The sequence below is a fragment of the Ascidiella aspersa genome, chromosome 2, assembly GCF_963924565.1.
Source record: "Ascidiella aspersa chromosome 2, kaAscAspe10.2, whole genome shotgun sequence".
Classification (NCBI taxonomy): domain Eukaryota; kingdom Metazoa; phylum Chordata; class Ascidiacea; order Phlebobranchia; family Ascidiidae; genus Ascidiella; species Ascidiella aspersa.
This window is the reverse complement of record NC_139448.1, coordinates 5,576,165-5,589,116: the sequence shown is the minus strand read 5'-3', so window position 1 is coordinate 5,589,116 and position 12,952 is coordinate 5,576,165. Positions and strand designations below refer to the sequence as shown.

The 12,952-nt window shown below is 36.7% G+C and overlaps 1 protein-coding gene across 1 annotated transcript; it reads right to left on the bottom strand.

Moving 5' to 3' along the window:
- Positions 1 to 229: 229 nt before the first annotated feature.
- On the bottom strand, positions 230 to 10,878 carry LOC146163294 (DNA topoisomerase 1-like). Its single transcript, XM_083383099.1, has 9 exons — positions 10,339 to 10,878; positions 4,675 to 4,871; positions 4,248 to 4,383; positions 3,312 to 3,455; positions 2,440 to 2,625; positions 2,299 to 2,367; positions 1,592 to 1,703; positions 907 to 973; positions 230 to 329 (listed from the first exon to the last, which is right to left on the bottom strand). Exons 1-9 carry the CDS (start codon positions 10,876 to 10,878, stop codon positions 230 to 232), a joined length of 1,551 nt encoding a protein of 516 aa, XP_083239225.1.
- Positions 10,879 to 12,952: the final 2,074 nt, after the last annotated feature.

The following is a 12,952-nucleotide window of genomic DNA, read 5'->3' as shown; positions in this document are numbered from 1 at the left end:
TTATTTGGGCCATTTAGGACTTTTTAAGACTATTTTTTTTAACAGTTTTTTTTTTTGACAGGTTTGTGTTTCATTAAGACCATTTAGATGTTATTCCGTCGTTGATATTGATACATATTTGGCTTTATTATGTCGTTAGTTTAATAGTATAGCTTTCTAGATTATTTTTGGCTTACACTCGTGTGTTGCCGTGCAATTATCACAACAAGAACATTTGGTTCTTGTAGGATCAAAACTCATACGAATCGTCTGTTTCCATTGCCCAAGCAAACTTTTCTTGTTGAAACAGGTTGAAAATCTCTTCGATGGGAACGTTGTACTTCTTACACCTGCAAATTAGCAGTGTTGTAAACAAGGTATTTTGAAATGACTCAAGTCCCAGTCAAGTCTTTCGCAAAATAACTTAAGTCCAAGTCAAGTCTTTATAAACAACAAGTCAAGTCCCATTCTAAGTCGTCGGTTTCCCAAGTCAAGTCATAATTAGAGCAAGTCAATCTCAAGTCAAGTTCATAAAATTAAAACGTTAACTGATAAACTCGTCCGACTTTGAGCAATTGCTCACGTATGATATGCCATAAACGCAACGTACAAAACAACCAAATTGTTTAATGTGTGCAAAAATATAAAGCACTAGAGTTTAACCCAAGTTATTTGTCTAAAATACTAAAGTCAAGTCATTTGCGCAAAAGACTTACAAAACACCCTTTACGTTAGCCGATATACTGACTAGCAAATCTTTAATCGCCTAACTTTTGACAACAACAACGACATATTAGCCTGAAACCTTTGTTTAGCACACCTTGAAAACAAAATAACGCCATTATCATTCGTGCAAACAGCCATAAAACACTGCGTTGTTTCACCACCTACGTCGCTAAGCCACGAAAGTTATAAATTTCAACCTACCAGGCAACTGTAATTCGGGGGTCGATGTAGTGTTCCTTTGAAGTTTCGTTCCCATACGAAGCGCTTCCTGTCTGTAAAAATATTATAAATGATCACCAGTTCAGAAATGCATGCAAACTTATACATTGAATTAAAAGAAGTTATAGGCTACGTTTTTTATAGCCACCAGCCCCTTTGAATCCTAGATGCGCCACTGTTCATACCTTTATGTTTCTTCTATGGTTGCATAACCTTGCCACGTCCCTGTTTGCCTTCTTATGTGATTGAATCAATAATGTTTGCCGATCCCGTTCCGCTTCGCGAACAGCTTAAATAATAAAACGCTATAAATGCCTCGCTTCTTAGAAAACCAATTTAATCTAGTTTAAGTGCCGTTGTCAGGCGTTAACTACAATACTATTCGAAAACCTTAGTTTACAATTGTTCAGTATTTTTGGGAAGTTTTGGAAGGCCTATAGTAATAACCAAAGTCAGTCAATTTATAGGATGAAAAAAAGAAATTTATTTAGCAATGCAAACATAAAAACTGGTTTACAACAACAAATAAAAACGTAGGAAAACACAGAAAAAAAATGTTTCAACTGCTATTACGTGTAGTCTTCTATGCTTTTTTTCTACTGATTTTACATTAAGTTTTACAATGTATTGCAGCAGTTACTCTGGTTACAATAATTGGGCAAGTTACCTTCTGTGCGTTCACGCAGTTTGGTCTGGAAAAGGCTGGAAGCACGAAACGTCCTAAACACCTTAGCAGTGGTGCCATAATTGTCTTTGAGGTACTTGTCGAGCCTACTAACCTGCAAAACAAGTCTTTTTCCTGGTAATTCACCCTGTTTTGTTGTGTGATTCGACAAACAATTGATTTAAATGGTTTCGTAAGGCCCTAAGTCCTATAGGCCTAGGTTATTAACTATATTATGTAAAAGGTCTTAAAAGCAATTAAATAGGCATGAACTTTGTTTTAATGTCACTAGCTGCTTTGAGTTAAATAAAAGTGTGATTCATGGTTCCGAATAAGCAGTGTCACTAAGGCAGAGCTGCGTAGTCGGAGTCAGGCCCGGGACTCCAATAAGAGTCCAATGCCCGACGTGCGCATGCGCAGTACCAAGTTTTAAAACTGATATGACGACCAACTGTAAAATGTGCGAAACAGCATATGCTGGATATTTTCCAAACCGTAGTAAGTTAATGAATTGCGCATGACACCGCTATAAGTGGATTGCTAAATATCCACCGTATCAAGTTACAAAAATTGGTGGAATACAGGCTGGCGATTCGGAACCGGACTCGGGTCTCGGAGTAAAACTTGGGTTTATATTTTTTGCCGGAGTCAGACTCAGGTTATTTTTAACCGACTACGCAGTCCGGTTCTAAGGTACAATACGAATGTACGTTAAGCTCGTCGAAAATGGGGTCCGTTTCTTCCTTGTCTTCCACAAACTCACTTAGATTCTCGAACACCTGTTTAAACAAAAAAAAAACATTTCTGTCACAGAAATCATATATAGTGCTGCGAAACTGTTAGAAACTTACTTGTTCGGAAACCACCTTTATTTTGTCATAATGAACACCGCCTTTGGCGAGGAAGTCAAACTTAACCACGTGACGGCCACTACCTTCACGCTCCACCAACTCGATATTGCCACACCTGAGCGAGCAGCAACCAACCGTGTCGGAGTCTTTAGCCCCACTTCTTTTCTTCCCCGGTCTCAGTGCAAGCTAAATGATTTTAAATAACAACAGTTGACAATCATGCAGCCGATCATTTTTGCTTGATTGACTCGAACGAGGAGACTGATATATTCCTGACAAGTCACGCTAATGATAAACAACTCCTGAAAAGTCTTACTTTGATTTTGTCCCGGAATAGTTTAATAATATTTATCAATTCATGGTTTGCAGCCGTATTATCACCGTATCAAAAAATCGCTTTCTTGTTATATTAAGCTATGCCAGCTTACATAGTTTGTAAACCAGTTATTATAAAATGACATAAATCCAAGTCATGCGTAAAACAACTCAAGTCCAAGTCAAGTTATTGTTAACAAATCGCCGGTCGAGGCCCGGCCCAATTCATTGCTTACCAAAGTAAAGTTCCAGTAGGCATTTTCATCAAAAATAAATGTTAACTCATAAAACTTGTAAACGCGCATAGCAAACACTTTAAAAACGAAATAGGCCTGAATAGAAACTTAACGTTTGCTATATTTATTACGTGACGTAAACAATCAATTTTACTGAAATAAGGTTAATTAAGTATTTTAATTTTAATCAAGTTATTTGCAAATATAACTTAAGTTAAGTAACTTTGTCCGACATAATTAAGTCACGTCAGGCGGTTAAAAACATTGAGTTAAGTGCACTTAAGCCAGTTTATTGACTTAGGTTAAATAACAAAGGTTTACATAATCAATGAAGTAAAGAACCACTGCTCTTTGTCGGACCATCACATCTTCGTCTATCATATCCTTTCTATATTCTTTGCGGATTTGTTCAATTCGCGACTTCAATTTTCGAGCGGCGTCGTATTTTTTCCGATCGTCTTTGCCCTTGGGAAACATTTACAAAAACTTGCATCAAACTGAAAACTACCATTTGGCAGAAATTCAAATGCGAGAGTTTTATAACTTTTTTTTTTGGTCATTTTGTGTTTTGCACAAAACAAATCACATCGCCCGGTCATGTTTTTTTTTTACATAAAATGAACTGAAACATAGTGTCATCGTGCCAAAATCGTTTTTATTACGGTACAATGAAGGAGCAACGTATTTGTTTTTGGTTTTGTCCTGATTCACAAACTCTACTGTTCTCACCACAATTAACGGTTATTGACAGAATCATTTATCGGACACTGGATAAGTTGCTGAGGTATTTGTCAAAATCTTTTTGGTCTCTTTTCGGTCTTAAGAATGACCATTTTTATTTCTATTCTGATATTGTGGGTTAGAGGTACCCCTGTTCAATCAAAACCGTTTGTGTTGAAACATGCAAAGGTATTATTAACCGTATTATCAAACAAATTTGCTTAAGTGTAAATATTTTTGTTTACATTCGGTTATCGTTTTCAGACTATTATAATTTCTAGGTTAAAATCGTTATGTTTTATCGCAAAACAGGACTAAAATGCCTGTATCATTTTGGTATCGCATCGGGACTGAAATACATCCCTAATAACGGACGAGTATTTTACCACGATAATATCAGACTACCCAGACACCAAGCATTAATTACTCCTAGTCTGAACAGTTCAAACTAAACCCCGGAAACGAATTTCCTAGCTAACTAAATCAAAAGATAATTATTACAGTAGAGCATATCCTATATGATAAAACCGAACGCACTTTTATACTTGATGCAGGACTGAGCTTGATGTATTTAGGTTTTCGTTGAACGGAATCCGTCCACGATGCTAGCCAGGTGACTGTGTTTTTTTTAACAACATCCTTCCAACTGTGGCCTCCAGGTGGATCTGGGCTGCTGAAAGGAGCGAAAAAAATATAACTAATAAACACAAGGTCGTCAAAAAATACCATACCAAAAGCTTGTTAGTAAAAGTTTTGTTTTTCTGAAGGTTTTGGTTCAACTTTAAAGTTTGTAAAGGTTGTTGGTTATTTTTTTTACTTTTTTTTTCTAAAGGTTTTGTGGTTTAAAGTTTTTTTTATTATTGAATGGTTTGCGGATTAAGTTTTGTGAAGGTTGTGGGTTAAAGTTTGTAAAGGTTTTAGGTTGAACTTTTTCTTTACATTTTGTCAACTGTGTTCAACCTACCGACCGAAACTACAGTTAATAACGACATCTTCTGGCGTTATCCTTCGTTTCAGTTTGCCCCTTTTCGGGTGTTTTTTGTTTGTGGGTGTAAAGAGGCCAGGTTGTTCCACCCTAAAGTTGCCAATCTTTTCCTGGCGATCGTTCCAAGTGCATTCATCGTAGCCCTTGCGCTTGAATTCCTTCGTCTCTTTTTTTTTCTTGATGGGTGGAAAATAATGAAAACGTTTGAAAGGTAATATTTTCAGGAAGTCAAACCGTTTGATTTTTCCGATTCAGTTTAGGGTGGTTTCAAGGATTTTTTTCTAATCCTCGGTTCCACTGAATTTATTTAAAAAACTGGTTATATTTAAAAAACTGGAAGTACCGGTTCGGATGCAATATAAGATGCGTTTCACCTAAAATGTGAGTCAATAAATGTAAAGAATGATTGTTCAATTGTTAGGTAGTCGCATTTAATCTAAGTTTCGTGGCATATTAACTCTATATAGAAATATCTGAAAAATAAAAAAATAACGGCCACAGTCCATCTTTTTATTTATTCTTGTTTACCACACTGCATGACAATATCGTAGAGTACAGTTACCATTAAATACAGAAACACCATTATCAAAATATTCCAAACTATTAACACCAAATTGCAGTTATGCTTTGATTTAGAACTCAAAGATCTTACTCTTGCTTTTTCATTGTCCCGTTCTTTGTTGAAATGCTCCGTAACTTCACTAAAGTTGCATTTTTTAAAGTCAGTGATATGTTTTTTTTCTGAATCTGACATGTTCTGTAAAGACAGGTTGCAACTGATTACGTGTACTTCTCGTATTCAACACCTTGAATTGATATAATAATTTTAGGTTGTCTATACTGTGATAGGAAATTATAGAGCGTCGATTTTTTGGAAGAGGATAAACATTACCTTTCTCCAATCTTTGAAGAAGTTTTGTTGAAATTTTTCGTCGTTTGTAATTTTTTTGCCGCACTTGGCAAAATACGTCATCAATTCTTCGGTTTTTTCGCTTAATATCATGACTTTGCCTATAAATTTGTAAAATAAACGAACTTTGAAATCATCAAAAGTGTTTTAACCGGGTGCATATAAACTAAATGCAGGGGTATAAAGTTCTTGTGACTTTTAAATATTAAAATTGTTAATCAGAGTTTAACAGCCGATTCAAATAACACAACTAGATACACTTTTAAACTTATCGTGTTTTCATAGAGTATATCTGCATTACACCTTTTCATGGAGATCATAGATGGCGCTGTGCTGGCTGGAATTTTAAACCAAAACAAACGCATGTTTTTCGTTAAATATAGGCTACTAGTACCCATTTTGAAATGCAAAAATCGTAGGACCGTCCATGATTAACTGCTGTTATATTACAATTCCTAAAAACTTCCTGTTTTTACAGAAGAATCAAATATAATTGATTTACGACCCGCCAAAACCATTTCTAAGCTTGGTTGAGCACCGCGATAGGTAAAGGTTGCCGATCACTGCACTAAAGGTTGACCTGTCCCCCAATCCAGCCTTAACCGTTTGTTAAACTCATAAAACATATTGGTTGTTGCTTGATTTTTAAGGAAAACATCAAGATGATGATCTTCTCGACATTTTTGGCTTTAAAATTTATTATCAAGCTGCATTACAGACCCGTGCATAGTGTACACAAGTATATTGGTTGTCGCACTGTAAAACACAATTTTTATCCAGCTCAAGCTACTTGGAAACAAGCCATTAGTCGGCGCTCTTACCGTCGTATTTGAAATGGACCCCATCCGGTAGGCGCCTATAGGGAGGGGGGAACACTGGTCCCTTGTGTTCAAGGACGCTCCATTTAACGGATGTTGACTGAGAAGTCGTTTCGCTCATTTTGGTCAATTACTGATAATGCTTTGTCAGCAACACATTTGGTTTCTGAAACAAAGTTTAAAACCTGATACGGCGTACTTTTTGCATCTGTGTTTACATTCGTTAACTTCTTTAGTTGCTCTTGACCGACAATCTATGATTCGAAACCACAATAGCACGCTGGCTAGCGACTAAAAGGCCAACAAAATTACCAACACAGTTGACGCTTTTATTTGTTTTACGACTGAACCTTGCAATGCTCGCGTTGTGCATTAAAGCAATTATTTTGCCGTAGGACAAGCATTATTGGTTAAGCAACACGCTATTATATCCATTAATTAACGTACAGCAACACGTCTATACCCGGTGCGCACGCAGAGTTGATGATCTACTTTAATTTTGAAATATAAATTACTTTTAAAACTCATATGATCAAACGCAAACCAGTATATGATTAATGTTGGGGCATTGTTATTACTTAACTTAATTATACTTGCATACACCTACAGGAAACGCGTCTATGCATACGCAACATAATTTCAGGGCCACCTCTGCAGATATTAATGAGTTAATTGTCAGCAGATATATGACGCTGTATCTTTGGACCAATGCGGAAGTAAAACCTGGTTACTAAATTTGCATAGTGACATGTTTGCCAAGTGGTCCTCAGAAACGACTTTCTCGAAACAATTTCCAAAACTTTGGCGCAGCATTTTGTTTTTATTTGCACAAAAAACAATACAATAAGGATCATTCGCTTCCGCCAATTATACGTGCGCTACTATAGATGGTTGTTAGATGATTTTTTGTTCGACCCTTGACGTATTTAAAAAATCAGTTATGGGTAGAGCTTAATTTAAGGACGACAAACGTGTCAAAGCGATAAATGTTAGGTAATAGGAATGTCTCGAAACATTGGGAATGTGGACGACATATAAAATTGCCTTCTAGAAGTGCTTGTATGACCAGGTTACTAGGGTATTGTCTTCCTAGATGTGAAAAGATACCACAGTGGCGGTTTAATTGTCGGTTGGGAGATGTTTGACAGTTGGAATTTTAGACGATTTAGATATTATTCTGTCATGGATATTACTTTGTATTTGGCTTTATTATGTCGTTGGTCGTAAAACTACGGTTTTAAAGACTATTCCGCTTTAGATATTGTTGCCTTGTAGGTCTTATTGAGTGTGCCCTTCTTTATAGTCAGCGTTCTCTTTAACGTTATCAAGTGGCACGAGGTACGCGTGACCTTCGAAATGACGCCTATTCCAGCCAATAGGTGGTTTTAAGAGCAGTCACGTGATGTTACGTAGCAACTTCACCTGATTTAAAATAGCTGTTTATTGGTTGCCGGTGTTGAATACGGCATATTTAAAGCGATTGAACACTAAGCACTTTGAAACTTCACACGAGTCCTTTGAAAGTGTCTGGCGCTAATCAAGAGAGGTGGAGCCATAGGGCCATGCCCACAAAATAGATTCTTATATATTTTTACTTTTACCACGGTATTACAAAAACGTTTGGCAAGCATCTATCCATGTTACAACGTTTTCGTCCATTTTTCGAAAATCTTTTTAGCCCACTTGGAATTTGGCTCGTCGTATGTTGCATCGTGTCATTGCATCGTGTCACGTCGTATGTTGCATCGTGTCATAAACTTCGTAAAGCGTATTTTTTGCTAAATTGTACGATAAATTCCTTTGTTTCGGAACATATGCAAAACTCTTTTTTATGTGCTTTATGCGTAACGTATAGTTTTTATTTTAAACCTTTGCTATACCATTAACCTATTGGACTGTATTATATCTCCATTTGTAGTATAGTGCGCTAGAGAAAAACAGCTTTTCTAAGGTTAAATGTTTTATGACGTCACGTTATGATGAAATTTGTGACGTCATACCTCAAGGAAGTCTGCAAAGTTACCCTTAAAATGGGCTATACATACTAAAACTATTCGTTTTTTTACTTAGGTATAGTTAAAATTAGCAAAATATATAGTTTGGGGGCCATGGTCCCGTGCCTAGATCCGGCTCTGGCCACAAATATTGATGACATTTTAAAAACGCCCCCATTTTATTGCCAAAAACTTCTCTTAGTTGCATTGTGTACTCTCAATTTGATGCATTTTTTCTGTGGCGAACACCAATACAAAAGCGTACAAATTAAATATGGTTTGTATTTTACTATTGCGTCAAATTGTATAGTCACAATCGACGTCGCCGAATAATTATTGCAGAAACATTATGCACAATAGCGCAATCAAAATATCTTTACCAAGAATCTTGCCATATTTGAGGATCGGTGCAACGGACTAACCATCTCACAACATCAGGACCGAACTTTTCGGCCAAGCAGGTTGCAGCTTCATGAAAAGTAACCTCGCTAGTTGAAGTGATGAGGCCGTGGAAGCATTTACCAGAATTTCTATACGTCTTGACGCGAAATTGCGTCACAACTTTCAAATCACCAATACTGTCTACACTACAGCATTGCAGCACTCTTCTATTCCTTCGCCCCTGAGTATAAAGGCAATATTCTTCATCATTGTATCGCTGTATTTGGACACGAATTCGCTTTCACTTTCTTTAATGTACCGAGTTTCGGTGAAAATTCGCTTCACAGCCCATTTCGCCGTCCTTCATTCCGGTTTCTGAGTACAACGCTTCGTTGCCAAATTTGCAGACACGCAATTTTATTCTCAAACCTTTTGGTTTGCAGTCCACTAAAATATTAGCGGCAAAATCCCCGCAAAACACGTTACCACTGTCCCTAACAAATAGTATATAAGGCAATAGCCTAATTATCATTAATTTTGTAATGGATAGTGTTGCATTTAGTCTCACATGCTTGCCTATTTTCCTATGTGTTACACATTAGTTATTTTTCAAACTTACAAAACTTCCACGGCACACAGTTTAAGACTAGCTGATTCCATGTTAAATGGCGTCATTTTACATTAGCGTTAACGTATATTAAGTTACAATTTTTTGAATTAAATTTACAATCACGATAATTTAACAATTAAATTTTATTGTTTAAGCAGCTACAATTGATACACACTTGAATATATAATGCGACGAAACACAAACACACACATCATATGATTTATTTACTTTATCTCGGTTCGGTAATTCTACATCACCTGATTTTGTATACCTGTGGTTATGCACAGCTATAAAGTAGGTGGTGAGAAGCTATAGATGCGAAAACCAATTACGAAAATACTAAAGCACGCAGACGGGGCGATAAATATGCAAACGTTGAATGCGCATTATCTTTATACTTAAATTTCGTAAAAGCAAGGTTTTCATTGGTGATTTGAAGAAGCACATACCGAACAAATATGAATAATCATTACAGGAGCACGATTTCTTATGCAAGAATAATTTACTGAAAGTAAGACAAATAAATACCAGAATAACTTATTTTAACTATAAAACTATTTATTTTGTCACATAGGTTGTAGGTGGTAAAATTAGCAAAAATATTGTTTGGGGGGTCGTGACCTCGTGCCACTCTGGGTCCGGCTCTGGCAACAAATAATAATGACCTTTTAAAAACGCCTCAATTTATTGATAAAAGCTCTTTAACGTGCACTAACAAATTACTGCTTTCTTTTCTGTAGCGAACACCGAAGCAATACAAAGGGTTCAAATTAGTAATGTTTGTGTTTTAATATTGCATTAAAGTGGTATAATCACAATCAAGGTTGCCGAATAATTGGCTTGAACATTATGCACAATATCACAATTCTAATACGGCTACCAGGAATTCTGCCATCTTCCAGGATCGGTGCAACGGCCTAACCATCTCACAACGCCAGAACCGAACTTATCGGCCAAGCAGGTTGCAGCTTCGTACATAGTAACCTTATTTGCAGAACTTATCAGACCATGTACGCCTTTGCCGGTAGTAGCATACTTCTTTACCTCACTATGCGTAACAACCTGCAATCTGCCAATACTGGCTTCAACATTACAGCACTCTTCCATTCCTTGGCCCCGAAGGGTGAAGGCGATGTTCTTCATCATTATATCGCTGTATTCGGGCACGAATTCGCTTTCACTGTTTTCAATCGATTCAGCTCCGGTGATAGTTCGCTTCACAGCCCATTTCGCGTCTTTCCAGTAAGAAGGAATGGGTTGGCTGTCTGAGACCTTCAGCAACCCACAAGTTCCAGCCAGCTGATTATCATCATAATCGTCATTTTCGTCGTCGTCGTCAACCGGCCCAAACTCCACGTGCCACATTTGTCCGTCTACCATTCCCTTCTCCGAGTAAAAATCTTCGTTTCCGTTTTCGTACTGCGGTCGAATCCTCTCAACAGGAAAGGTGAAATGCCACACTTCTTCCATTATTATCTTTATCGGAACAGCAGCAATCAACCAATAAATGGTGTTTTTTCAACAATTGAAAAATTCCTGCATGACTAAAATAGTAGAGCGAGTTAAAGCCAAATAAATGCAGCCAGAAAAGACTTAAAATAACCTAGGCAAAACAATTCTGCCTAAGAAAATGCAAAGCTTAAACCAGGGATTCGAACCGTCAAGCAGGATTTTTAAGAACGGTTTTCAGCTAATTTGTCAAATATGAGCTGATTTATGCGAGATTTTTGTCAGTCGAACTGAAATATTCAGAACCGCTTTATTAACAAATGGTCTTTCGGCTGTATAACGTTGTTGAATCGATATACGATGTCGTATTGCTTATATATATATATGACGTCGCGGCTGTGTGTCAACATCTGACGTCGCTGCCCAACAAAAAATCGATTCCGCCTTATAGCGATCCTAATTGAACCTATAACTACTCGAATTGTTACTTTAGAAGCGCTTACGAATTCTGCAGCCTTTCGTGTGTAAGTTGTTGAGTCAATTAATAATTTCACGGCTTACGAAATAGTTTTCGACCAATTTAGTTTTACTATGTGAGTGCACAGAACAACTTTTATTAATCAACTATAAGTTTTAATCATACGTCACGAGAGTTATCTCATGCAAAAAACCTACGAAATTGTTGATGTTAGTCGAAATATAGCGAGTAGGTGCAATATGGTTAAGTATGCTTATATCCAAGTAAAGTGCGCTAAAGCATAAGATGCGAATGTTCGATTTAGTTTGGCGCTACTTTTCAATTACTCAAACTTTGGAAAAATAATTTCCAGTTGTTCGACATACACGAATATAGAGTAATAGTTGGTAAAAAGAACCTTGTCTTGGGGCAGTGGTAAAGTACGAGAGTGCCACAGTGGCCCGCAGAAACTTGTTGAATTTGGTGATTCTCAGAATACGCCTGTTCGCTTACACCCTATATCAGTAGCATTTCAATATTATACATTCGAAAAGCCCCCAAGAAATTATTGTAAGAACTACTATCAGTACGTGGTTAAACGACATTTAAAGTCAGCTATTCTTAAACTGCGTGCCGTGAAAGTTTTGTAAGTTTGAAAAATAACTTATGTGTAACAAATAAGAAAATGGGTACGCGTGCGACCAAAATGCACACTCCACTACAAAAGTGCTACAAAAAGTAATGATAAATTCCACTACAAAATTAATGATAATTAGGCTATTGCCTTATATACAGTTTGCTAGGGACAGTTGTAACGTGTTTTGCAGGGATTTTGCCGCTAATATTTAGTGGACTGCAAACCCAAAGGTTTGAGAATAAAATTGCGTGTCTGCAATTTACGCCTATACAAAGTCGGACAATTTCTCAATAAATGCATAAATTCAAACAACCTTCTAATAATCCTTTTTATCCCCGGTTTATTTTTAGATTGCAATTAAATGTCTTTTGATTTTTAGATTGCAATTATATAAGCCATCGCTTACGACTAGTAGTTGCAAATTACCAACATAGTTAAAGCTTTTATTTGTTTTACGACGAAACCTTGCTCTCGTAAGAAAGAATGCTTGCGTTGTGTAATAAAACAAATATTCATCTCGGGGCAAAGGGTATTTTGTAAGGCGGAGGTTAATATGACAAAAATAACTTCGTATTGGCTTGAATAAGAAGTAACTAGTTTGAGCAAAAAAGGACAGATAAACTATACTAATTTTAACTATTGCAGTAACTATAATATCATTTTACTTTGATTTCAATAACTTTATGTAAGAATATCTTTATGAGAAAAAGCGTGGAATCTAAAGGGGCAGAATTAAATTTATTTATTTATTTATAAATTGAATAGCGGCAAACGCTTCACAAAGCTAACAGCTGTAAGTTCATGTCTATGGCTACATGCTGTGCGAACGCCAGACAACAGACCTTGTGTATATGTGTTGTAGGGTTACTGTTGGGGTAGGGTTTTTTTGCAAATTGGGATGGAACTAACAATCGCGAGGTTACCTTTATTAATAGTATGTAGTGGGTTGCGATATCGATACCCAAGTTTTGGGGCAAAATGTACTGAATAAGTAACTTATT

Excerpts from the sequence above, each read along its gene's own strand:
- LOC146163294 (XM_083383099.1), bottom strand. The coding sequence starts at position 10,878 with ATGGAAGAAGTGTGGCATTTCACCTTTCCTGTTGAGAGGATTCGACCG. Across the intron at positions 3,456-4,247 it reads GTCCTGCATCAAGTATAAAA|GGCAAAGACGATCGGAAAAA; the intron begins GTGCGTTCGGTT and ends ATGTTTCCCAAG. Across the intron at positions 2,368-2,439 it reads TAAAGGTGGTTTCCGAACAA|GTGTTCGAGAATCTAAGTGA; the intron begins GTAAGTTTCTAA and ends TTGTTTAAACAG.